This window comes from Lissotriton helveticus, chromosome 3_2, assembly GCF_964261635.1.
Source record: "Lissotriton helveticus chromosome 3_2, aLisHel1.1, whole genome shotgun sequence".
NCBI classification, from domain to species: Eukaryota; Metazoa; Chordata; class Amphibia; order Caudata; family Salamandridae; genus Lissotriton; species Lissotriton helveticus.
This window is the reverse complement of record NC_136062.1, coordinates 280,989,272-281,017,206: the sequence shown is the minus strand read 5'-3', so window position 1 is coordinate 281,017,206 and position 27,935 is coordinate 280,989,272. Positions and strand designations below refer to the sequence as shown.

The following is a 27,935-nucleotide window of genomic DNA, read 5'->3' as shown; positions in this document are numbered from 1 at the left end:
CTTGGACTTGGCCCGGTAGCGACGGGTCCTGTGGTGGTTCGAGGTGTTGAGTGTCTTTGTCCTCAGTCTGTCTTTGGAGTTTCTTTTGAACAGAGCTGCTGTTTGCAGAAGTTCCGGTCTTTGTTGGAGGCAGTCAGTCCTTCCAGGTGTTTTGGAGTTTTCTTTAGAAGTCGAATTTCTGCAAACTACAGACCGGCAGGTAGGGCTGGAGCCAAGTCAGTTCTTCTCCACAGTCTCCTCTTCTGTGCGACTTCTTCCGTCCTTCTTCGTATGTTGCAGGAATCTGTGGCGTGGGCGACTTGGTTGTTGTTTAACAGGAGTTCCTGGCTATTGAATTGTGGCCTATTAAAGACACAATTTAAGACTATAGTCGGAAAATGATAATCCTTGCAGTCAGCTCATACTGGCCTCATTATGTTAAAACAAGGTAACCAAGAACCTGTTCCCTCTTAGTCCGCGTCAACAGAGGTAGTGCCTGCTGCATTTTATCAAGGACTCAAAGTGGAATTTGTAGATTCTCTCTCTTTAGTAGTGTACCACCACACTGCGACCATGGCACTGAAAGACCCATCAATACAGCGAGGGTCAATATCATGATCCTCCTTATTTTAGCCTCCTGAGGATCTTTAGAGGTAGACTCTCTACGTTTAGTGAGGGGAGAAAAGACTCTGAACCTGGATCTGGAGCTGAATGAGGAAGGAATCATGTGTCTCCTCTTGCTATTGTGCTTCCCCAGCCTAACTCACCTTAAGCCTTGTTTTCACCACTTGTGTCGCCACCGCCAACAGAGTCACTTAGGCATTCCTGAAGGTCCAGGCCGCGAGTGAGGACGCTGGCCAGGGACTACAAGCCCCAGGAGACCTAGCCCCCCCCACGCCAGTTTTCGAGCGCCGAGAGGCTCTTAAGAAGAGAGAAGGGCTCCCACAGCGCGGCAGCTGAGCTCACGCGCGCGGGCGTGCCAGCGCTCTGCCAAGCCCGGGCCAAGGGTGGGCCTCTTTGAGCCCGTCAGGGCCCAAAGGAGGCTGGGCTGGGCCACCCCACTGAAATTTGGATCTTTTGTTGGTCATCGACTTGATAACTCGTGAGGGAAGGTACTGTGAATCTGTTTGCGTTTTATTATATACAAGTGTGCGTCTGTAGGTTCCCTTTTTTTGGCAAATAGTTCATGTATTCCAATATGATAAGAGAAAGGGTGTTGTGGGCACCCTCGATGCATTTCTAGTTAGAGCAGAGTCATTACTGACGCTTGAAATAGATTTAACTGAGCGGCGTCTTTCCCTAGACCCATCTACTCTCCAGAGACGATTATCACTGGGCAACGGTGAAGACTTTGAACATATATCCCCGCCCATAACTCTTACAAATGGGCTAAACACTGCTTTCGCGCCAGACTCAAACCCACCAGCATCTGTTTCACCAGAAGTATCACGTAGAGCTACCAGAACATGGACTCTAACCAACCAAGACGCAATGAAAGTGGCAGAACCACCAGTGAAAGAGAAACGGGGGGTTGGGGCACAAAAAGCCAAAGAATGCAATGGGATCTCATATGTTACATCGTGATAATAATGTAAAAGCTGTTTTACCGAGATGTAATTCTGTTGGTACTCAAACTGATGTGGTTTTACTACCCTCTGTTCCCTCTGTACCTAGGAATATTAATAATATGGATGTTATGACTAAAACCTTAGCCACCGAGGACCTCGCTGTATTAGGATTAGGTTTAGCCCGTGTCCACGATATAGTCGAAAAGAACTTGGCCCTTTTATAGGGTAAATTGGACCAAGTGGATATTGCTATAAAAAAATCTAAGTAGTGAAATACTAGGTAAACAATTGAATGAGGCAGAAAGAAAAGAAGTGAGAGCAACGGTGGATAGGACTATATCTGTAGCTCTAGATGGGAAGACCAAAAATAACCATATGTTAAACTCTACTCATACTGGGACGGATGGCAGAATGCAAGACATATTTAAGGGGATGGAATGTGTATGTACACAAAATAATGCAGAAGGTTTAGCCTTAGGAATTGTACCAAGTCCCTCAAATAATGATATAAGAGTTGATCTAACTGGTAACCATTTGAAAACTAATGAAGATGTGCTGAGCTTACCCCCTGCCTCATGCCCCTATGTTTTAATCTTGGCTGGTGTTCCTGCCCTTAGGGAGGAGCAGAGAGAGACGTGGGTTGGTTTGCATAACAAAGTTACAGATTGGTTAAAAAAATACAAGATTCCATCCCTCTAATATAAAGGAGATTTTAATGGTTCGTAGAGTGGGATGGCTGGGACAATCATCTAAGGGTATAATTGGCGACTGCATTGTAATAAATTTTCGTAGGCCACATATGGGTCACTCTTTATTAAATTGTTGTGAGTCAACCCATAGTTTAAATACTTGTATCTGTGCACTCCCCTTGGGATATTTCTATAAACCCCCAACTGGGCCTTTTGTAAATAAAACCACTCCGATCTCCATGCTTAACAGATTTCAGATTCTGTCAGATTTAGATGCACAAGACTGACAACTACCCATACTGCAATATGAAATGGTTCCTGTGGATAACGTACAAGTTTTGGTGCCTATCGTTCTTAACTATGGTGAAGCTGCGAAAATTACTGCAGAGAATGCCAATGTAGGCATTGACTTAGGTACTCTAAATGAGAATGTAGGAAGAACTTATAAGAGGAATAGTCATCAGGATGTAACATGCATTACAAATAAATGTGAGACAGATACAGCACGCGACACTTTAGAAGTAGATTAGGACTCTTCCCTGATGAGATTGAGGTACTAACAGAGACTATTTACCCACTTCACAATAATAGAGGAGATATTTTTAACTGTAACTATCATTTTAATCTTGCTGGTGAATTTCAGGAAGCTCAAGGAGCTATACATGAAATGGAAGGAGTAATAATGAGCAAAGCATGGAGTAAAGCGAAACAGAGATAAGACTGACATCCTGGAATATTGCAGGGCCGAAAAGAAACCAAGGGAATGTAATGTGGCAGGAATATATCAGAGAAAGCGAGATTATTTTATTACAAGAAACATGGGCTTTGGAAACACCACACAAAGTAGGATTTAAAACATATACAGCCAGATTCATCAATGTCAAATTCTGCGAATTTTAAATTGCGAGTAAATGCGAATCGCAATTTAGAATTCGCAGAACGGCATTCATGAAGTTTTCCGATTTAAAAAAGCGATTCGCAAGCGGTCGCAATCGCCGATTGCGAGAAGCCAGAAATCGGTAAAAAATCGCAGATTCCGCCGATACCCCTATTGAAATTGCGAATTCGCTATTACCGATATCGCAAATAGCGATCTCGCTAACTGCGAGATCGCAAAAACGGGAAGTCGCATCCTGAGCACAGTGATTACATCACAACCAGGAAGTAGGCAGCTCCCACCCTCATTCAGCAGTGAGAGGCTGAAGTACAGGCAGCAGTTTCAGAGCTCCCCTCCAGCATTCCCACAGGACTACAGCAGGAGACACCACAGTGGCAAACATGGCACAGGATGCAGCAGGAGCTTCCACCAGTGGGAGAAAGCGCAAAATAAAGTTTTCTGAGCAGGAGCTCGAACACCTAATTGAAGGAGTTTCCAAGGATCACAACCGCCTATTTGGCAGTAACTCCCGAAAGGTACCAGAGGCGGACAAAAAGCGCATATGGCTGCGCATCCGCTCCAAAGTGAACGCCGTGGGGGTGACCCAGCGCTCGGTGGACGAGCTGAAAAAGCGCTGGTATGACTTAAGAGGGCGGGCAAAAGAAAAGATTGCTGAGAGGCTGGGGGAGCAATTAGCGACAGGTGGAGGGGAGCCCACTGTCCCACCGAACACCCCACTGGAGGACCAAGTGAAGGAGACCATCAACCCACAGGCCTGCGTGGGTGTGACCCAGCTTGACTCCTCCCGACCCACCCAAGACACACCAGGTAAGTGCCATGCAACTGCAACCCCCTGTCCCCTAACATCGTCCATGACTCCAGTGCATCCCATAACAAACCCCAATCATGCAGCCAAAGTACAGCTTCATAGCGCAATTGCATTGTGGGACATGTAGTCTGCCCACAATGACCATACTGTACCATAGAGCCTGACATGTCCAGTGAGATTCAATCCTGCAGCAAGACAGGGAATGGTAGACTGCATGCATGTAGCAAGCCTAACTGTGTACGGAACATGTCACTAATCAACGTCCACTTCACATCACAGGTGGCGCTGATGTCCCCAGCACAGACAGCGAGGCCCTGGTGATTGAGGAGAACACAGAGGACACGGAGGGGGATACACATCATACCCCACAGCCCGGACCATCAGGGCAAGCTGCCACAACAGCGATCATCCCACCACCCGCCCCTGTGGCCCGTGCCACCCCCGTGACAACAGGTGCTGCTGTAGCACCACGCAACACACATCCACCAGTGGGGCCTGCAACATCAGCAGCAGGTCGCCAACAAACCCGCCGCCCTGCGGCTGTGAGGAGCCAGACGAGCGGTCTGGTCAGGGAGCCGCGCAGCAACACATCCCGCGCTGGCAGGGGCAGAACTGTGCGAGCAGGTGGGCTCTCTATTGAGCGCAGGATGCTGAGTGTGCACCAGACCCAGGCCCGACACCTAGCCGCCATCCACCTCCAACTGGACAAGACGGCACGTAATGTGGCACAAATGACAGCAGCTGTGGAGGCCAACACTCAGGCAATGTCCAGGCAGCGGAATGTCAATCGCCGCAGACACCGCCAACTATTGACCCGCCTGTCGGCGTACACGCGGTCAAATCACATTATTGCGAACGCCACCTCCCAGCTCTCGCGACGCTCCCTGGCCATGCAGGGCCAAATGGTGCAGTGCTGCCAGGACGTCGCAACAGCCCTGGAGAACTTAGCAACAGCCATGCAGGGCCACTGGCCATGGCCAGGCGGGGGGGCAGATGACAACAGTGAGGCAACATCAAGCCACAGCAGCCAGTCCATACCACCGGTCGTAGCACCCCGCCGCAGCAGCAGGACCTCTGCTGCCGCACGGCAGATTCTGGAGGAGGACGTTGAGAGGAGGTCAGGGGCAACTACCCGGAGATGCCACTGAACTGTTGTGCATTACCATGAGGCCACATGCTGACGCAACAAGCATGCCATACAGACTAACCTGGACATATGACGCAATATGTCAATCTTTTCACACTTTTCAGAATGCCATGTTTATTGTGCAGTAACAGTAACTAAAATGCTGAATAACGTAAAGTGCCTCATGTCATTATTAATGTTGTCATGCATGAGTTGAGTAATGGGTGTGGGGAGTGGGTGCCCTAGAAATAGTTCATGCAGATTTGGTTGCGGCGCCTGTGTCCTTCTGCTGGATTCTCCCCGCGTGCGTGACGCGCAGGTGGCCGATTGTCCCCTTCTGACTCACTGCCAGAGATGTCAACAGGGATCCTGCGCTTGGTAGCAATGTTGTGAAGGATGGCCCACACGGCCACGATGTGGCAGCAGACCTCAGGATCGTATTTCATGGCCCCACCTGTCTTGTGCAGTATGCGGAACCTGCTATTCAACAGGCCAAATGTCCTCTCAATACAGTTCCTTGTGCGAATGTGTGATGCATTAAATCGCCGTTGTTGTGGAGTTGCAGGGTTGAGGTATGGGGTGAGGAGGTACTCACGGAGAGCATAGCCGCTGTCACCTGTATGTAAGGAGCAGAGAGTGAGTGCCTGTTCTGCGCAGCTACATGATCACAACGTACACATTTGGGGCATGTGTACTTAGCCAGTAGGTGTCCTTCCCCAAAGTCTCCCCTGGCCAGTCGTGTGTGGATGCCGCTGTGCCTGAAGATGAAGGAGTCATGTGTGCTCCCTGGGTACTGTGCCACAATGTCCGTGATGATTGTTTTGGCATTGCACACCACCTAGATGTTGAGGGAGTGGTAGCATTTCCGGTTGCGGTACATGTACTCCGTCTCAGCAGGTGGGCAAATATGGACATGCGTACAGTCAATACATCCAATGACGTGTGGAAATTGAGCTACATTGTAAAATTGCAGCTTTGTATCATTGAGGTCCTGTTGGCTGGTGGGGAATGATATATAGTGTAGCCGGGTCAGAATTGCCTCCAGGAAACTCCTTAAGCAGCGGGACATGGTGGGCTGGGAAATCCCCCCTGCAACTGCGACCATCCCCTGGAATCTCCCGGAGGCCAGGAGGTGCAGGCAGCACAATACCTGCACATGTGTGGGCACGGCATTGGTCCTCCTTGTAGGGTGCTGCATCAGGGGGTCTAGGTCCCGGATGAGCTTGATTATCATGGCCCCACTCAGGCGGTACTTGGCATAGATTTGCTCCCTGGTTTGGCCCAGAAGGGTGATCCGCTCCTGTATCCTCCGTCTGTTGCGTGCAGCTCGCTGCAGCCTACGCCGCCTCACCAGCATGTAAAGCCCAGGCATTGTGGGAATCACCAGGCTCCAGCTGCATGTCCGTAAATGTGTTTGATCAGCCCTGCACCTGTTGGGAGTGACCTAACTGTTTTTTGAAAAAAAAAAAATTCAGTACTAGTTACCACCTGATTTGAGTTCTTCTTAAATTGCGCGTCGCAAATAGCGATTTTCACGTTTTTCGCTTTTAGCGATTTTTCATGAGTGGCTTATTTGCGAATTCACTATTAGATTCGCAGAATCCATGGTTCCTCGCAATTTCCGATTCGCAAATGCCCATCCTCCAGGATTCTGCAAATGTAATTGCGAATTCGCTATTTTTAAATTGCGAATTCGCTATTTTGGTTGTTTGGGTTTCTTGAATTCCTTCCCTTCAAATTGCAAGCCGAATTGCGAATTCGCAGCTATTGCGAGCGCAATTTCCTTTCATGAATCTAGCTGAAAGTGTAGCTGCGACTCCTTCGGTTAGAGGGAGGCCCTCAGGTGGTCTCGTCATTTGGGTAAAAGTTACTCTAAACATTGAAATAAGCCAGGTTGATTTCCTAACCAAGGATATAGCGGGGGTAAAAATCATAACTCCAGAAAAAAACGAAATGTACATTATAAATATTTGTAACAGACCTAGCCCAGCGAGTAATGAATCTGTGACTATTGAACAGTTAGACCAATTTTTGTGTTCAATCAACTCAAGGGCAATGGTAATTGTGGGGGGTGCTTTTAATCGTAAATTCAAACCTGTGGCGGGACTCGAAAATATTTTCGAGGAAGAAGACATGGGTAACAATAATGCCATGCTGGAAAGTAGTCCTATGGTACCCTGTACATGTGCCGTTGCACAATTGATAAGACTTATTGAGGGACATGGACTTCGGGCTAGCAACTGTTGCCTGTCCTCTGACAGTCCGAATGCTGCCACGTTTAGTAGGAGTAACTGTAAGAACTACATAGACTACATACTGGTATCTAATGGCCTTACGCCAATTTTACATGATTTGGTAATCGAAAATAGACATGAGAGCGAGCATTTAACCTTATGTTTGACGCTTACGGCACATTTTTTCCATCCAGTTCCTGTGAAGAGAGGAGATATCAATGGTGGTATCATTAAGTCGCAGAGCATTAAAATGGACTTCTATTGGAGGAAATGAGGTTGCCATGAAGCAGATACATGATAATTTTGTGGAGATTATTTCCCCGTATGTTAATCTGTCTGCTTCAAAGATCCCAATTATAAAAATACATTACGTACTAACAGAAGCTTTGATACCTATATTAAGTAGGATTCCCAAAGAAAGCAATAAGGAAACAATAGAGGAGAGTAATCCAGATAATCCTTGGTATAATAAGGATTGCAGAGAGGCAAAAAAAGAATTTATCCTGGCAACAAAATCAAACAAGCATTTGCAATGCAATAAGTCTCGCATTAGGAAAGTTTGAGCTATTGGTATTGTAAATGACTTTATTTTATTTATGTGTTGGTTTTGAAAATAGCGAAATTAATAGCTTTGTCATTTACAATGCCAATAGTTTAACTTTCGCAAATGTGACACCTATAGCATTTCTAATGCAATATGTGTTGTATTTACGTGACTTAGATGTATTGATATTACAAATAAAAATGTTTTTTTTAATTATAATTAATACTTAAATAAAAGTTATTGTAATTTATAATGGCAATAGCTTTTGTAAATAACTTTTGTGAAGATTATGTTCATTGTATTTTATTGTGAGGAAAATCCAAGAACAGAAGTGAAATATTAACATCTTTTTGTGACATTTGTAATAAAGCTTGAAACATTGAGAGAACATATTTGAACCAGTTGTTGTTGAATGGTTGCACAGATTGAGGCAGTGGTGGTGTTGAGTGATGTTGTAGTGGCGACGTGTAATGCTGTGGCATACAGTGATGCTGTGGTAGCGCATAGTGATGTTGTGGTGCCCCTGAGTGATGCTGTGGTGTTGCTGAGTGATGCTATGGTGATGCGATAGATAGATATAGTGAGTGCGATAGATAGATAGAGTGAGGGCGATAGATAGATAGAGGGTGGGCGATAGATAGATAGATAGATAGATAGATAGATAGATAGATAGATAGATAGATAGATAGATAGATAGATAGATAGATAGATAGACAGATAGATAGAGTGAGGGCGATCGATAGATAGATAGATAGAGTGATGGCAATAGATAGAGTGAATGTGATAGATAGACAGATAGAGTGAGGGCCATAGATAGATAGACAGATAGATAAAGTGTATCTATGTTGCACTGAGTAAAGTGTAAGTATGAGGTGTGTAATTATATGGCACTGAGTGGTATTATGTAGAGTGTATTTACGTTGCATTGAGAAGAGTGTAATTATGTGGCGTGTAATTATGTGGCACTGAGCGGTAATATGAGGAGTGTATGTTGTATTCAGTAGAGTGTAATTTTGTGGGGTGTAATTATGTGGCACTGAGTGGAATTTGCAGTGTATGTTGCATTGAGTGCAGTGTAATTATGTGGCAATGAGTGGTATTTGGAGTGTATGTTGCATTGAGTGCAGTGTAATTATGTGGTGTGTAATTATGTGGCACTGAGTGGTATTTGGAGTGTATGTTCCATTAAGTGCAGTGAAATTATGTGGCGTGTAATTATGTGGCACTGAGTGGTACTTGGAGTGTATGTTGCATTGAGTGCAGTGTAATTATGTGGCGTGTAATTATGTGGCACTGAGTGGTATTTGGAGTGTATGTTGCATTGAGTGCAGTGTAATTATGTGGCGTGTAATTATGTGGCACTGAGTGGTATATAGAGCGTATGTGGCATTGAGTGTAGTGTAATTATGTGGCGTGTAATTATGTGGCACTGAGTGGTATTTGGAGTGTATGTTGCATTGAGTGCTGTGTAATTATGTGGCGTGTAATTATGTGGCACTGAGTGGGATTTGGAGTGTATGTTGCATTGAGTGCAGTGTAATTATGTGGCGTGTAATTATGTGGCACTGAGTGGTATTTGGAGTGTATTTTGCATTGAGTGCAGTGTAATTATGTGGAGATGGCACTGAGTGGTATTTGGAGTGTATGTTGCATTGAGTGCAGTGTAATCATGTGGTGTGTAATTATGTGACAATGAGTGGTATTTGGAGTGTATGTTGCATTGATTGCAGTGTAATTATGTGGAGTGTAATTATGTGGCACTGAGTGGTATTTGGAGTGTATGTTGCATTGAGTGCAGTGTAAATATGTAGCACTGAGTGGTATTTGGAGTGTATGTTCCATTGCAGAGTGTGTGAGGGTGCAGAGTGTGAGGGTGCAGAGTGTGAGGGTACAGAGTGTGAGGGTGCGCAGAGTGTGAGGGTGCGCAGATTGTGAGGTTGCGCAGGGTGTGAGGGTGCGCAGAGTGTGAGGGTGTGCAGAGTATGAGGGTGTGCAGAGTGTGAGGGTGTGCAGAGTGTGAGGGTGTGCAGAGTGTGTGAGGGTGCAGTGTGTGTGAGGGTGCAGTGTGTGCAGTGTGTGAGGGTGCAGTGTGTGTGAGGGTGCAGAGTGTGTGAGGGTGCAGGGTGTGTGTGAGGGTGCAGTGTGTGCAATGTGTGTGAGGGTGCAGTGTGTGCAGTGTGTGTGAGGGTGCAGTGTGTGCAGTGTGTGAGGGTGCAGTGTGGGCAGTGTGTGTGAGGGTGCAGTGTGTGTGAGGGTGCAGTGTGTGTGAGTGCAGTGTGTGTGAGGGTGCAGTGTGTGTGAGGGTGCAGTATGTGTAGTGTGTGAGGGTGCAGTGTGGGCAGTGTGTGTGAGGGTCCAGTGTGTGTGAGGGTGCAGTGTGTGTGGGTGCAGTGTGTGCAGTGTGTGTGAGGGTGCAGTGTGTGTGAGGGCGCAGTGTGTGCAGTGTGTGTGAGGGTGCAGTGTGTGTGAGGATGCAGTGTGTGCAGTGTGTGTGAGGGTGCAGTGTGTACAGTGTGTGTATGGGTGCAGTGTGTGTGTGTGTGTGAAGTGCCCACTATGAACTGAATGCATGCAAGCAGAGGTGGACAGGATCTGGTAGTCCACAAGGCATGGCTCTTTGTCACAGAGAGGTCACTAGCCTAGGTAGGGGTCAGGCCAGTTTGCCAACAATTAATCATGCTTGGGCCCTAGAGAGCACACACGCCTGAACTGGAGAGTTGCGATTCAGCACATGAAGGATGATTTTCAAGGGGGATGACTGTTCTTGTGTGGGCTAGACCTCCTGAAGTGCAAAGTGCTTTTAGATGCTCAGAAGCCTCCTACCCTCTCAATACCTGCGAGTTCTAGGAAACACAAGACTAGATGGAGGAAGGAGAGTGGGAGATGGCAGGGGATCTAAAGATGAGAGAAGGGTGCGGGGAGATGAGTGAACATCGATGGAAAACGTGGAAGATGGAGGGAGGAGAACTAAAAGGTGATAAGATGAGGCAGGATCACGAGGGGAGAGTACAAAAAGAGCAGAAGCTGGGGAAGGAGAGAGAAAAGAAAATAGAAGAAATGGAGAAGCATGGGGAGCGGGCAGGAAAGAGATGGAGGTGAGAGGATAAAGAGAGGGATATAAGGACCAGGAGAAAAGGATGGATGGTGGAGAGAAGAGGGTCGATGAGATAAGGGCGAGGATGTACGTGGAAGAGAGAGACTCAAAAGTCTAAGTGGAGTGGAAAGAGACTAGAGGAAAAGGAGGCTGGAGAGAAGAGGAGCAAGAAAGAGATCAGGGGGGAGGGGGCAGAGAGGCCAGAGGAGCTGTTAAGCATCCAGACTGTCCTGAAGAAAATAATATGCGAGGTCGGGGTGAGGCCAGAAAGAGATGAGAAGGGAGGATGTAGAGGTGAGAGAGGAGGTGAACATATGGCGGTGGGGACGGAAAACATGCTAGAAATGATGAGCAGGGAGAGAATAAAACAGATGTGGAGAAGAGAAGGGGTTTACGCAGGAAGAGGGGAAGAAGGACGCTGCAAGGAGAGGAAAGAACATCGGAAGATGAGAAAGAGGGGTGGGGAGAACAGAAGAAGATGAGGACGGATAAGCATAGGGAGAGAAAATAAAGAAAATGAGGCGAGAGTGGAGAAGATAACGAGATACAGAAGAGACGATGGCGGAGGGGACAAAAACAATGAGATAAGGATGAGAGGATGGGACGGAGGCTGGAGAAGTGAAGGGCATGGAGGGTGGGAGAAGGGTGAGGGAGCGAGCATAGGAAGAAGGAGGGAAAAAGCTTCTGAGGGAATAGTGGAGGGGAGAAGAGAAAGGAGAAGCAGAGGGAAGAGAGAAAAGAATGAAATGTGGATGCGTAAGAAGGGAAGGAAAGAAAGAGTGACGGGTGTGGACTCTAGGGTGGAATATTGTAAGAAATGGGAGGCAAAGAGAAGTGATGTGAAGAAAGTGGATGAGAGAACATTATAAAAGAGAGTGCTGCTCTAGAGGGTACACGAGGAGAGGGAGGACAGGGCATAAAAAGGGTGTGTGGACACTTAAGAGAGTGCACCTGAAGATGCTTACAGGTGGTGAGAGGGAGCAAAGGGAGGGCTGGGGAAGTAATGATGTGGAAGAAGTGAGACGTAGCCAGAGATAGGGGGGTAGAGGAGTAGGTGCAGTGGAATGTTATAGTGAGGGGGAGGGGCATAGCGGAAGAAGAGAAGGAGCACGAGAGACTGCGCAGAGAGGTCAAGAGAGTGACGTGTGTGGTGGTGTGCATCAGGAGGCACTGGGACAAAGGCAGTCAGAGAACGAGTGAAAAGAGACAGCCACGTGGAGTAAGAGACAGCGAAGTGGACAGGGTGGTTACAGGATTAGAGCCGTCCCAGGTAGAAATGTGGGGAAAGAAGTGAGCCGCGGAAGGACTGCAAGGAGGGGAGGAACAAGGGAGGGTAAGGAAACCTTTGGGTAATGTTTGCGCTATATAAAAGCGCAATAAAGAAATAAGTAAATAAATAAAGAAATGGAAGAACACGAGGTGAAAAGGGTGCAGGAGATATAACAAAAAAGGAGGAACAAGAACAGAGGTTGTTGGGGCAAAGGAAGAAAGAAGAGAATCACGAACTGGAAGAAATAAAACTGAAAAGGAGGAAACTGGAGGAAACAAGCGCTCAGCATTGCTGTGGCAGGGGGGGGTGTCCGGGGGAGCGGCAGCCTTTGAAGTCTGATGCGAGGCACAGACAAATGGGGCAGTGGGGCAGAGCATGTCGGGGAAAGCACTCCGACGTAAACTCGAGCGACCATATGGAGAGGGAGGCAGTGTGCTGCCTGGTGAGTATAATGTATGTGGCAACATCGAGAGAGCGCGGCGCGCACACAAACTGTCTGGGAGCTCTTAAAAAAATGCGCGTGGTTGTGGCAGCTGTTGACAATACGCGTGATTGTGTCCACATGAACTGTACGTGATCCGCAGTTGGTAGAGATTTTGAACTGCCTACTATATACTCGCCTATCTATCCCTGCGGGATACCCGCCTGGATAGAATAGTTGAGACCTAAAAAAGGAGGAACAAGAACGGAGGTTGGAGGGGCAAAGGATGGCGTAGCGGAAGGAGAGAAGGAGCATGAGAGACTGCGCAGAGAGATCAAAAGAGTGACGTGTGTGGTGGTGTGCATCAGGAGGCACTGGGACAAAGGCAGTCAGAGAACGAGTGAAAAGAGACAGGCCATGTGGTGTAAGAGACAGAAGTGGAGAGGGTGGTTACAGGATTAGAGACGGCCCAGGTAGAAATGTTGGTAAAGAAGTGAGCCGCGGAAGGACTGCATGGTGCACGCGGGAAGGAGGGGAGGAACAAGGGAGGGGAAGGAAACCTTCAGGTAATGTTCGCGCTCTATAAAAGCGCATAAAATAAATAAGTAAATAAATAAATGGAAGAACACGAGGTGGAAAGGGGGCAGGAAATATAACGAAAAAGGTGGAACAAGAACCGAGGTTGGAGGGGCAAAGGAAGAAAGAAGAGAATCACGAACTGGAAGAAATAAAACTGAAAAGGAGGAAACTGGAGGAAACAAGCTCTCGGCATTGCTGTGGCGGGAGGTGGGCGGGGGAACGGCAGCCTTTGAAGTCTGATGCAAGGCACAGGCAAATTGGGCAGTGGGGCAGAGCATGTCGGGGAAAGCACTCTGACGTGAACTTGAGCGACCATATGGAGAGGGACGGGGTGTCCTGCCTGGTGAGTTTAATGCATGTGGCAACAGAGGGAGAGCGCGGCGCGCGTGCACGAAGTGTCTGGGAGCAAATGGAAGTTCTTAGAAAAATGTGCGTGGTTGTGGCAGCTGTTGACAATGCGCGTGATTGTGTCCACATGAACTGTACGTGATACGCAGTTGTTAGAGATTTTGAACTGCCTACTATATACTCTCCTATTTATCCCTGCGGGATAGAATAGTCGAGACCTAAAAATGTAGAGGCTCTAAGAGAGAAAAAGAGTAACTACAAGAAGCTACTAGCCCAGACTAAAACACATTGGGATGATAGCATCTGGACTGAACTAATTAGGGCAGCCGAGGCCAAAGATCAGTCGGGATTTTGGCGCCTGATATCGAAAGGTAACAAAACAGGGAGATGTAGTAAGGACATCTAACTAGACGCTAAAACATGGGTAAGCCATTTTTCCAGCTAATATGCAGCATCTATGAGCAAAGTAGAACCTAACCCACAAGATTATGTAACAGCTTTGACTACAGCACCCCTGCACTTTAGCTTGGATGAAACATTGGCTGCATAGATGCAGTAAAACAGGGGAAGGCACTGGGGCCAGATAAGATACTACGAGATATACGGAAACATGATAAAGAAGTTTGGGGCCCATATCTCAATTTTTTATGTAATTCAGTTGCCGCAAATGCGCCTTTTCCAGAATCATGGAAAGGGGTTGAAATTACAACTATTTTTAAAAAAGGTAATCGCCAAGACCCTTTGCGTTATTGACCGATTAGTTTAATAGATGTTTTACAGAAAATATATGCTCGGCAAATTTTAAAGAAATTAAATGATCGGATTGAGGTGAACAACATTTTATCAAAAGTACCAGGCGGGCTTTAGAGCCAAAACCAGCCCCATTGACCAGGTTTTTAGATTTCTCTGCATGAGTTGGAAATACACAGTATTTAAGAAGGGCCATCTGTATATCGCCTTTGTTGACCTGAAGGCTGCCTTTGACCCCATCCCTAGGAATCTCCTTTGGAAAGCTCTAAAAAATCAAGGGGTTCAGTAAGAAATACTCTTGCAAATAAGATTAAATGAAGATAATTTTGCAAGGGTTAGATGGGGTCCAACGGGAGAACTTACTGAACCAATTCAGGTAAACAGGGGCGTAAAGCAGGGATGTGTGCTGGCACCCACCCTATTCTCACTATATGTAAATTATATTCTTGATCATCTATTGGGCTGCGAACATGATTCTCCCACATTAGGGGGGTGCCAGTACCTGCACTCTTATTCGTGGATGATACTATTTTAATTTCCCAAACGCCCACAGGTTTACAATGTCTAATAAACACCTTTGGGATATACTGTGAAGCTAAGGGTCAGGAAATAAACTCTAGCAAAACAAAATACATGGCAATTAATCCACATAAGTCTTTTAAAAAGAGCTTAACTGTTAAAAAACAGAAGCTAGAGTATGTGCAGAGTTTTAATTATCTAGGTATTACTTTGGACACCAAAATGACTTGGAAACCACAATTGGAGAAAAGTAAGTCTATCCTACTCCAAAACGCTGTACCAATAATAAAGCAACACAGGAGCAGTTTATCCAAGGCGGTATCCCCTGCCCTTGAAGTATATAAGTATAGGGCACAATCGGCAGCCCTATATGGGGCAGAATTATGGGGACCTTCAGGAAGTAATACGTTTGTGGTGGGAGAAAATACGTTTAAAAAAAAATTGTTATGCCTTCCAGTACGTACACCGTTCATACATAGTGTAATGGACCTAAATATACGCGTACAGACTACCAGGCAATCTTACGTCCATTGTTGTTTTGGGTGCGACTGTGGTCAACATTTGAGCTTGTACATTATAAGGAAGTGCTGGAAGAAATTCTAAGGTTAAAAAATGGTGCATGGTTACCATGGCTGAAGCATGTCCATTCTTGGTCCCATAACTTAAGACTTAAGCATTTTTGGGAGGAACCTGCCGGACTGTCTATGAGACAGCATTCATCATAACTCAGCTATTGGTACTTTAACAATACGATTTCTTTAGATGAAACCGACCTGGAGTTTCAAGTCCTTTTTGGATGAAGTACAGCCCCAGGTAGCAAAATCTTTATATCTGAAATTCTGATACGGTGTTATACAGACAAACTCGAATACATTAAAATGGGTCCAAAAACAAGGGGAGGAAGGTCTGGAGTGTTGTGTATTATGCCATTCGGGTGCTAAAGAAAATGATGTACATATATTGTTCTTCTGCCCAGCTTATAAAAAATATAGAAGTAAATGGATCAAACCCACCTGCCGGTTGTTGTGTATAAGATCCTGCCTTGAGGCAGAAGGAATATTAAAAACCGACACTTCTCAAACTGTGGTTTTTAGTGTTAGTAGGTACCTGTTTGGAGTAAGTTTATTAAGAAGAAAGGAAGGTCTGAAATTTTATCTTAATATCACAAAATCACACTGGTCTTTTGCACTTGCACTTTAGTTAGTACATGAAGAATATTAATAGCATTATAATATTTGCAATACAGTATCACGCGGGAGCGAGGATGACGAATACTTGTACGGACTGCCGGATGAACAAATTACAGAGGGCCTACCGGACGTCACACCCCAAACGGCAGACCTGATAGCATAGCGTGCTCCCTCACCCTGGTCTTGGGCGGACTGCAGCGATTGGCGCCACGCAAGAGGCTGTGCACTACATAGGGAGACCCGCCTGGAGAACCCACCGGGACGCCTGAAGACCTCAGACAACACAATCGGCACTGCCTCCGGGGCCCGTGCCCTGCCCCCACCACCCCTACCCCGGTGAACCCTGAACTGCTCCCACTGCCGGGTGGGGGGTCGGACCTGCTCTATCTGAGGTACGCCAGAGACATTGTGTTGAAGGGGTGGCCGGACCCCTGGAGGTGAGTGTCCCCCCGGGGGGTGGTGGAGAGGGCCCCCGGAGCAGAGCATCCCGGCTCTGAGGCGGCAGACACTCTGGCCCTGGATGTGAACAATGACATTGACTTCTGATGCCCCTTGGCCTACAGCCCGTGGAGGGGAGACACCATAGCTCTCTTGGCCTGGTGAACTATCATATATTGCTTGTGTTACGCACTTTGTCATCCCCCCCTTGAACTCGCGGATTGATTGAGCTCAATAGAGCGTTTGGGCGACGACACGTTTTGTTGTTGCCCTTTTGGCATTATGGTTCTGTTAATGTTCTTTTTGAGACTAGTGTCGGCACTGAAATGTTACAGTTTACGTCCCTGGGTCTGTGCGGGATGGCGGGCTGCAATCCTGGTAATCGGTATCTGCTGTTGTGCTTCTGTGGCGGGGGCGGGCTGGGGGTTGGGGGGGGGAGTGCGGGTGGTTGAGCGATGTGGAACCTGTGATGACTACGGTTAAATTTTGTACCTGGAATGTCAGGGGCATGCACACACCCTCACGTAGATATCAGGTGTACTCCTATCTTAAAAGACATCAGGTACAGATCGCATTGTTGCAGGAGACCCACCTGACAGCTGCGGAGGTTGCCACACTTCGCCGTAGATGGAGGGGGCAAATATTTGCCACGAGCTTCTCAGCGTTTGCACGAGGGACACTGATCTGGGTGCGACCGGGGGTTCCATTTGCACTGACACACAGCAACATTGACACGGAGGGGCGTTATGTCTTCATACAGGGCAGACTAGACGGGCAACAGATAGTTATAGCCTCCATTTACGCGCCAAATGTCGAGCAGGGGAGGTTCCTGGCGAGACTGTCGACGGTGATTGCACCTTGGTCTGACGTACCCCTATTGTTAGGTGGCGATTATAACACCGTGCTAGATGTCTCCCTCGATCGCTCGTCTCCTCCGGCGACTGTCGCCCCAGCCCAAGCGACCTCCAGGGCCCTTCTTGATTGGGCGACACAGTGGAACCTACAGGATGCTTGGCGTGTCAGGAACCCCAACGCCCGGGTATACTCCTACTTCTCTGGGGCCCACTCATTGCACGTCCGATTAGATAGGTATATGATGTCCCGTGACTTGATACCTTACGTAACAGACACCGACTACCTGGGGCGGACGCACTCAGACCACAACCCACACACTCTAGTGTATGGGTGGAAGCGCCCACGCCCGCCTGTGCCCACATGGCGCCTGCAGCCGGATCTCTTGCTCGATACCCCATTCCGAGAGGAGATGTCTAGGAGTATAATACAATACTTCGAGGACAATGGCGACTCGGCCTCGTCCCCGAGAGTTGAGTGGGACGCCTTTAAGACAGTGACCCATGGGAGCTGTCTCGGTGTGCAGGCAGGCCTGCGAGGGCAGGTGGAGCGGGATCTGCTGAAAGCGGAAGTGGCGTTGCTAGATAAGGAGCGGGAAGCGGCAGAGGGCGATGACTCCCAATTGATCACGGCCAGGGCAGATCACGCCCTTTTAATGGAGAGACTGAAGAACCTTAATTTTGCAGCACACTCTGCACGCACCCACAACACCGGTGACAAGCCAGGCAAACTCCTCTCGTGGCTGATACGTCAAGATGCTCAATCCGCGTCGGTGCTGTCGATCAGTACGACTCAGGGCACTGAAGTCTTCACCCAAAAGCAGATACATGAGGCATTCACAACACATTACAGATCCTTGTACAGCTCACGACTGAGAACCACCGAGGTGGAGATTGCAGATTACCTAGCGACACTGCAACTACCAGCGGCCACTCGCGCCCAACAGGCGGAGCTGGGGGCGGAGCTTACTGGTGAGGAGCTACGAGAGGTGATCTTTTCCCTCTCTAATGGCAAGGCGCCGGACCCGGACGGGCTCCCGGCCGAGTTTTACAAGGCCTATTCCTTGTTATTAATACCGGAACTGTTAAGAGTGTACAAGGCAGCATCTGAAGATGTCGAACTCCCGGCGTCTCTGAACGAGGCCAATGTGATCTCCCTGCTGAAACCAGGCAGGGAAGCGGGCGAGCTGGGGTCGTACAGACCATTGGCGCTCCTTAACACAGATTACAAGATCTTGGCGGCGACATTAGCTCGGAGACTTGCACCCCTAGTTCCCACACTAGTGCACTCTGACCAGAACGGCTTTGTGCCCACCCGCAGTACGTCTTACAACATACGCCGCTTCTTCAGAGTCCAACGCTATGCGACCTCCAACTGGCCACTCTCGGGGTGTATAATACTTGATCTGGAAAAGGCGTTTGACTCAGTGGAGTGGCCCTTTCTCCTCCAAGTGCTCGAAAGATATGAGCTGGGCGACGCCTATATTCAGATGGTGGGGCTCCTCTACCAGGCGCCCGAGGTGCGAGTCCGGACTGGGCGGCTTTTCTCTGACAGAATGAGGATTGGGAGAGGCACCAGGCAGGGATGTCCACTTTCTCCCCTGATATTCGCACTCGTGATGGAGCCCTTGGCGGAACTGCTCCGGACCTCCGGTGCCGCCTGGGGCATCCCACTGGCAGATGGAACCCACTCGGTGTCTCTGTATGCCGATCACTTACTGTTATATATCAGGGACCTCACCCACATACCTACGACACTCACGGACATCTTTCGAGTGTTCGGGGACATGTCAGGGCTCCGCGTCAACTGGTCGAAATCAGGGGTCTATGCGTTCAGTGACACTACGCCACAATGTGATGTGCGAATGATGGGAGAGAAGCTTCGATGGCACCCGACGGTATTCCGGTACTTGGGGATCCACATATATCGGGACCCCGTTGATCTCCTAGAGGGCAACCTCGTGAGAGCCATCTCCTCGCTGTCGGCCCAGGTCACGTTCTGGAACTCCCTCCCATTGAATGTGCCGGCCCGTGTGGCGCTGACGAAGATGATAATGCTCCCCCGGCTCCTCTACTTTTATGCTAACCTCCCGGTGTATGTGCCGACACGCATATTCAAGGGGTTGGAAGCCCTCACCAGGCGCCTTATCTGGAATAAAGGACGCCCCCGGGTGGCATTGAGGACCCTCTATGCGGCCACGGAATCTGGAGGCCTGACGGTTCCCAATCAGGAACTGTATTACCTAGCGGCCCAGCTGCAGTGGGTTGCCTATTGGCTGAGTGGCAAGAACCTGATGGACACGGCCACGGAGGACACTACCTTGTCCCCAACTCAGGTGCTGACGCTCTTCCACCCCCTGACGCGAGGCCGGCCTCCCAATCAGGTCCATTTAGCTGTCGCAAGGCAGTGCTTTATGCGAAGCCTAAGACTCACCAAAAGCACAGTGCCATATGCCCCGAACCTACCGCTGCTGGGGGCCCCCTGGGGGACTGGCGGGCTATCTTCACCCGTGCTCCGCAGTTGGACTGCGGCAGACCTGGACAGTCTAGGTGACTTGTATAGTGACGGGGAGCTACTGTCCTTCGAGGCTCTGACCGCCGACGCAGGTCTGCCGGCGGGACAGTTTCTAACGCACGCGAGGCTTCTCCGAGTGCTGACGGAGGCATGGGGAGACCTGACTCATGAGCCGACCACACATATGCTCATACAGTACCTACATGTATTGGGCGATGGTTCCCATCTGGTGCACTGGCTGGCACAGGCGCTACACTATCATACTCAATTCTCCTCTCAACGACTGAGAGAGAAATGGACGGCCGACCGAGGTTGCGAATGGACGGACAAACAGTGGGCCGCAGTACTGGCTGGCGCGAGGAACATTCCCCGTAATACGAGATTTAAGATCATCCAATATTATATAATTCACCGTGCGTATTTGTCCCCGGACAAACTGAATAGTTACTTTGGCCTCGCCTCTTCGGCGTGTCCCAGGTGCGGACTCCTGAACTCGGGTCTGCTACACGCACTCTGGAGTTGCACTCACCTCACCATGTACTGGTCGGCGGTCACTGACACGTTGGTGGCGGCCACGGGCGATACCCTTCCCAAGACATGGGAAGTGTGCCTACTGGGACTCTACAAGAGAACCAAGCAGACCAAACTACAGGCACGTTTCTGGCACCTGGGGCTCATTACGGCTAAGCGGCTCATCACGAAACGCTGGAAGAATACTGCCCCCCCACGACCTGCGGACTGGCGTCGCTCATTTGCCAACTGGGCTAGCGCAGAGAGTGTGACTTTACACAGGGAAGAGACGGCGGGCCTCCGTATGTACCCAATTGCCCGAGGGTGGGACACTACCCTGACTGCATACCATCAGGCTTGTACCCAGGCTGGTATTGCATGACCGCTTCGTTGCGGAGCGGTGATAGACAGTCGCCCACCACCCCGGCGTGCCGCTCCCCCCCCTCCCCCCCACCAGCCGTTGGGGTAACGCCCAACAAAGTCTACTTGCTATCATTCCCTCTTACCGCCATATGGCCACAGCAATCCCCAATCCACGGCCACCCCCGCACAGTCCATATTTGGCGTCACACACGCCGTTAGGGTCACTGATACACTACTATACACGCTAACACTAGTCCGATTGTTGTTGAAGTGTTTTCCCTCCTATCTTCGTTATTTCCCTATTGTTTCTCTTGATTGGCAGTTAGCTTGTTTCTGCTGTACTCACGATGATGTTAACCTTCCCCGCCCCGTTAACCCTTTCTACAATGTTTCTTGAACACTGCCACGATCACAAGACTGTAGCCCTGTGGCTCATATGGCAATGTGGGATGTGATTCCTGTCTTTAACATCATCCGTGCCAACCAGGGAACGCAGCCTAGAATAATCGCTGTTGGCTAACATAACCACCTTGGTCCTTCTGCAGTGCTGAACGCTGCAGGCACTGCAACCCAAGATTTCTCCTGGAACTGACCATTGCGGACTAATGCATCTTCCCTGGCTACTGTTTATTTTCACCTATATGTGACCAACATGTCGAAAATGTTACTGACTGGGTAATGATTGTCGTTTATATGACATTGTATGATCTACTGGCTTATTACTTGTGAAATTAAATAAAATCTGGGACCGTTGGTCTAAAAAAAAAAAATAATAATATTTGCAATGCAGTATTAAAAGGAAAAATAGTTGGAACATTATCCTGGGCATATATATTTGCTTTGTATTAATAGTATTTTTTTAAAAAATCAGGAAGTAAGCTTTGTTGCTGGTATTTTATAACGAAACCTGCTGTAACGCTTCAATGTTTTAAAGTTCTTATGATCTTTTTAAAACTTGTAAAATGTGTTTTAATGATATTTATCTTTTAAGGGTTAACAAAGGTCTTAGATTTGAACCTTGATTCTAAAATAAATGGATTAGCCTAGCTGCACCTTTTGAAAGATTATGTTATGAATTGTTTTTATTGTGATGTGATGCTTGTTAATGTGTATCTTTTATGGTTTGCTAAACCGAAATAAAGATTAACTGACCGACTGGCTTCCCCATTTCGGCAAACAATCAGCAGCCACAGAGCCAAATTCTGTCAAAAATGCCCAGCAAAAGGCTTGCTTTTGACATAAACGCCATTTATTAAAGGATCAATCATCGCGTCTCTTTCCAGGCTCAAAGCAAAAGTCTGCACATGCACAACACCTGCAAGAACCATGACCATCACTTCCTCCTTGAAACAATGTGAGCCACAGCAGTATTCTTTGAAGAAACGTTTCTCCTCTCTCCGAACACCACACAGAGATGAACGAAGAAAAGACAAACTAAAACAGCCACAGCTCTCCAACTCCTACGGCATAAAAGTCCAAAGATGCTCTCTTCTAGCAGGCAAGGAGATACGAAAGTGTAAAAGAGATCAAACCTTAGTAGAGACTTCAAGCAATCCAGAGGTCCTCGTCTCAGCCCAAGACAGGAAAAACAGGAGGATATCCTGTAGTATCCTGTCTCATAAAGGTCTGCTTCACCTCATAAGTAATGAATAGGACTCAGTCAAGGGGCATACAGGTAATGCACGTATAGGTCAAGGAGTCAAATTCCTTCAAGGACTATTCAGCATTCCATTATGTCAAGGGTGCCCTCCCCCACTAAAGAATCATACTGCACAATCTGACATCACTTTACAGCAACATCAAGATTACATCTCAGCAGCACAAGGGTCCCTTTGCAATCTCCCAGTGGACAACTAGGAACGCTCCATGCCATATCACTGCTATATCACGTGTTATATCGCATGACAAATATGTTGCTTCCACTACAGTGAATATGGAGTCAAGAATAGTAAATACATACCTACATTGATGAAATAGGAATAAGAATGTGACATTTTTCAAAGTTACTATTAACGTCGTAGATAAAGTGCCTTACAACCAATCTACTTATATCACCTCTCTAGGCACATAAGATTGGTATTCTCTGTATACTTGTAACCATATCTGCCCAGTTACAAAAAATATTTGTTGACTGGGGCCCTTTATAATGTAATCTTCTCTTCATTGACCAATAGCATTAAGATGCTCTGAGTATGTTCCTAAAGCTTCCTAGATGGCACCTGCTCATGCACCTAAAACCCTGCAGTGGGTGTAATACACTCCACAGGGGAGCCCTGAAGTAGACAGTTTAGTGACATTTTACAAGACTCTAACCCAGTGATTACCAAACTTTTTCAAACCGCGGCTCACTTGACAAATTGGCCATTGCCCTTGGCTCCCCACTGTTACTTTATTTAAAGGGTGGGGGAGATTTTAGCCAACCTTGGGAGTACTTACATTTTTCTACCTGAAAATAATTGGGATGAAGCTAATGAAGGTATTATAATTCTATACGCAGGGTGTTTCATATTACTAACGCAGCGCCTCTATCAAAATATTCCTAGTTAAACTTCTTTGCTCATGCCTTTTTTTATAGTACCTTTTGTATCCCACGGACAGTGCTAGATAGCACCCCTATGCATGTAGGCCCCATTGGCAAAGTGTTTCTGCACTTGAAGAATATTGGCATGCACTTCCATTTTTTCGCATGTTATACGTGCCAACACACCTGTCTCAGCAGGGTGACTCATGATTTTGTAACTCACATACAGCTTTATTTTTGCTCTCTCTTCCCTAAAATTGCCTCCAAATCAATGCAAGTAAAACAAATTCCTTCAGGTTTTTTTAAACATCCCTCCTTTCTTGCTTCCAAATGTTGCCATTATGCCGTATATCGTGTTTTACTGCTCTGTGCTCAAGGAGAGAGCAGGGTACATTTACAGAAAATGGTCAGAGTAGTGAATTCATATTTCAAACATCCATTGTGTAATATGCCACAACATATCACCATTATCATTGTTGAATTTGGTATCAATTATTTAATTATTTAACACATCATATTCAATGCAATTTTAAATCAAAGCATTCAAAGCGATCAAGGTGCTCTAAGGCGTGAGAGAAGTTTGAATGGAAGTAGGGAAGGTACGTGTGGTTGGGTAGGTGAAGGACAGGGTAAAGGTGTCTGTAACATGGAAAACAATTCACATTAAATTCGAATAGGCCTTTACAGTCTTTGAAGTTCAAAGTGTTCCTATATACATAGCTCAAGGGTAGACATTAGGTGAGTACATTGTCATCCCTGAGTATGAAAGTTTAGTAAAGACAGTCGACGTTTCGACCCCTGGTATAGATGAGGGTTATTCGCTGCCTCTAAATGGGGTCTTCATCAGGACAGGTGAGCACTTGAAGAAGGATGTAATGGGTACGTTTGCATCCTGGGAGGGCTCACACAAAGCTCCGAAGATAAAGTTTGCCGTTTTAAGGCAGCATGGGGAACGTCTCTTCGGTGCTGGTGCTGCTGAGTCAGATCAAAAGTCTGGCGTCTTACGCCTCATCGACTGGACCTTTAGAACAATATGTGCCACCAGGCTAGAGGCAGCCATGACTTAAAAGCAGCATTAATCCAGGATGACTCCTATGCTGTATTTTTTATTCAATATATTTGATAGCAAATAATTTAATAAAGTGTGGAATCTTCTGATTGTGTTGCTAAATTTCAGGCAGCTCTCAAGAACACACAGTTTTACCACAGGAGGTGACAGACACAGTTGAGGTCAGAAATAAATTACTCCTCAACCAATCTACACTCAGATTAACCATGAGATTCTGAATCAGAATAAGGAAAATAATGAACGACAACAGTGACTGATAACACAACCTTAGACAGACTTGTGGAAGTTGAGAAATCCTGTAAAAGAGGAGTGGTGTCTTCAGATTCTAAAATCTCTAGTAACCAGGAAATGATTGAGAGCCAAGGTTTTTAATGCACTTACCCGATGGACAATGTAGGCTGTCTGGTCAACTCCAAATGTACTGCAGCCCTCTTCCACTGCGAATATGGGAACACTTGGAGCATTATTTCATATTACTCTTCCTATTTCAGGGCAGACTCAAAAGGGCTTTTAGTTCTCCTGTCCTACGCATGACACAACTCAAAATAGGAGCTAAAATCCTTGGACCTAATCTAAGATAGAAAGGATACAATTTATATAATAAATCCCCAGAATATTCTGTCACAAACCTGAATTGATGGGTGGCGGTGGAAATGTTTTTAAGAATAACGAATCATTGAAACCATAAAAACGTGCACTTTAAATTGTCTGTAAACTAAACTGAATTCAGGTGAATTTTTAAACTAGTAAATTGAATCTTAGAAGCAGTTTGAGATGGATTATTCCATCAACAGAAGGATAGTTCAAATCATGTTGATGCTCTTTATTTTTATTCAGTATGATACATTAAAATAATTGATTTTGGAAATCTAGATATCACATATGATTTGAAGGTTAGACAAGGCTTATACAGGTATTACAGCATGATTGTGGTGTTGCCACTGACAAATAGACAATGTCAATTTACTGATTCATTTTCTAAATAATGTTCTGTAAAGTTTTACATAGAAGTATAAGTGGAAGTGTGCTAGCAATTAATACATTCCTTTATTAGTAATTACCACTCCGGTTCAGCAGATCAATGCATTCAGTGTAGTTTTTAAGCAGCATTTTTTCCAGTCACCAGTTCAACACTAGTGCTCTATGCTGACACTTCCTTTAGCTGCCATTTTTGAGGAGCACCTGGATTCACGGTTGTCCTTAAGTACTTCTCCGTGAAGATCAACAAACGTTATGGTCCAGTGGGGCATTTCATTTTGCAGTTTTATATAGCGCAAACTCAACACAAAGGTATTGGGATGCTTTACATGAGCACCCATTACATTACACAAGGTTGCATTCATTTTTAAGCACAGGAACATTAGGTAATTTTCCCAGAATAAATGAATGAATGAATATTAGTCTTCTAAAGCGCAAACTTAGCCCAGAGGCGTTAAGCGATGCAGGAGGGACTGTCAGACAGAAAGAAGTAAGGCTCAGACTGATGTACCCGTAAAGAATCAGCTCTTCAGAGCCTTGTGGAAAAGAGATTGAGACACTTGTCCAGAAATATCACAGAGAGGGAATTCCAGAGCCTGGCAGTGGCGAAGGAGAAGGCTCTGCCTCCCCATATAGATCTCTTAAACCTGGGGACTGCCAGCAGATTTTTACTGGCTGATCTAAGCTATTTAATAGGAATATAGCGTCTGAAAAGCCCTTTAATGCCATATGAACCTAGGTCACAGAAGGCCTTGTGTGTAAGACAGAGAGCCTTGAACAGAATTCTGTGGTTTAAAGGGATCCAGTGGAGCATGCTGACAGAAGCCAAGAATGAGTGGTATTTAGGCAGATCCATCACCAGCCTGGCTGTTGCATTCCAGACCAGCTGTAAAAGACGAACAAGGCCCTTGTTAAGGCCCAAATAGAGGGAATTACAGTAGTCCAATCGGGACAGCACTAAGGCAATAACTGCCTGATTTCGGGAGGCGAAAGAGAGGAAATGGGAAATATTGCTGAGAGTCCTGATAATCTCAAAGCAGGTGACACAGTACTATTAACCCGAGGACTCAGAGAGAGAGAGTTGTCCACTATGACCCCTAGATTTTTTCCATGGAATACAGAGCAAAGACCAGAACCAAGCGTATCTAGCCACCAATCAATCGACCAGACATTCTGGTGGTTTCCAAAGATCAGGACCTCTGTTTTGTTCTTGTTCAGTTTAAGATAATTCTCAACCATCCAAGAGGAGACTGCCCTCATGCAGCTTTTGAAATTAGTGGCAGTTTCCCAAATGATGTGAGTGATAGACACCATGGTTTGCGTGTCATCGGCATAGGACAACACCTGCAATCCAAAGGATCTGACAACCCTGCTCAGTGGGGTGACGTAAATGTTGAAAAGGGTAGGGCTCAGGGAGGAGCCCTGAGGGACTTCACATAACAGATGATTAGAAGCTGAGTAAAATTGACCCATGTTCACTATTTGTGCTAGATTACTAAGTAAGTGGGTAAATAGCTTGAGGGCCGTGCCCCCAACCCCTATGTCCCTGAGCGGTTCCAAAAGTCTCATGGGAGATAGGGTATCAAAGGCTGCAGTAAGGTCAAGAAGAATTAACAGTGTGGTGTGCACTGCGTCAACCTGAACAAGAATATTGTATTACTGAGGTTAGCGCTGTCCCCGTGCTATGATCAGTTCTAAAACCATGCTGCGAGCCATCAAGCAGCTAGTGCTCCCCTAGATAGGAGCTGAGGTGAGAATTCAGACGTTTCTCCAGAATTTTCGCTGGAGCTCGTAACAGGGAGATGGGGCGATAGTTCTTTAATTTTGCCAGATCCAACGAGTGTTTTTTTACACAGGATGTTGAGCCGATGACAAGAGTCGACCCTGGTTCCCAGTTCCAAAGTCAGAAGCTCTGACTGTAACCCCACATACTCTCCAAAATCCTTTTGTCAAGTAAAAACTACACTGATTACAACTACTCCATAATATTATTTGGTAGCAGTGTTTTCAAATACATTTCTGCCAGCTCTCAAAAATCACTTTATCATCTGATGAAATGTAAACGATAGACAGGGGACACTGTTCTCTTAGTAGTATAAATCTGAAGAATTATAAAACAGAAACAATAATATATTTATTTACATTCACTGTATTCCTTTGCAGTATCAAACCATATTTTCTCCACGGCCTCTTTGCCTAATTCTGCCATAGTCAACAGATGCTTCCAACCTGTTTTTGCTGTGATCATCAGATATTCTTCATTCTCTGGGTGCTGAAGAACACTATGCCTGGCAATTACCAGCGACTGCACACATCGGCCCATGACCAATAAATAAAGGGCATCCTTTTCCTTCTGATTCAGTGGTAAAATACTCTCAAATCCAGCAAGAACATACCCACCAGCCTTCAGTGGCTCTTGGCTTTCAATCATCATATACATAATTGCTATTGCCACTTCAAATGCATAATAACCATTGCTCATATCATTAAAGTCCAAAATACCAGATATCCTATAGGTGTCTTGTATTTTACCAAATGATTCCTTGCTCGTTTGCTGTAATAAAATATTGTAGTCATTCAGGTCTCCATGATTTATGCCTAAAAGTGAGAAATATTAAAAAAGTTATTATCAAGTATTTAGAATGTATTCTAAATCAATGATTCATCGTTAAA

General features: G+C 46.6%; 1 protein-coding gene across 3 annotated transcripts in view; it reads right to left on the bottom strand.

The window, feature by feature from the left end:
- Nucleotides 1–27,935, bottom strand: part of LOC144826658 (hydroxylysine kinase-like) — a 379,966-nt gene that overhangs the window by 27,885 nt on the left and 324,146 nt on the right. For 2 of the 3 annotated variants that reach the window (XM_078685222.1, XM_078685223.1), the window contains exon 5: nucleotides 24,738–27,860. In XM_078685222.1, coding sequence (XP_078541348.1) covers nucleotides 27,397–27,860 — 464 coding nt within the window. In that variant the 3' untranslated portion in view covers nucleotides 24,738–27,396. Of the gene's footprint in view, nucleotides 1–24,737; nucleotides 27,861–27,935 lie in introns of those variants that run through there. The other variant, XM_078685224.1, reaches the window with a different exon arrangement.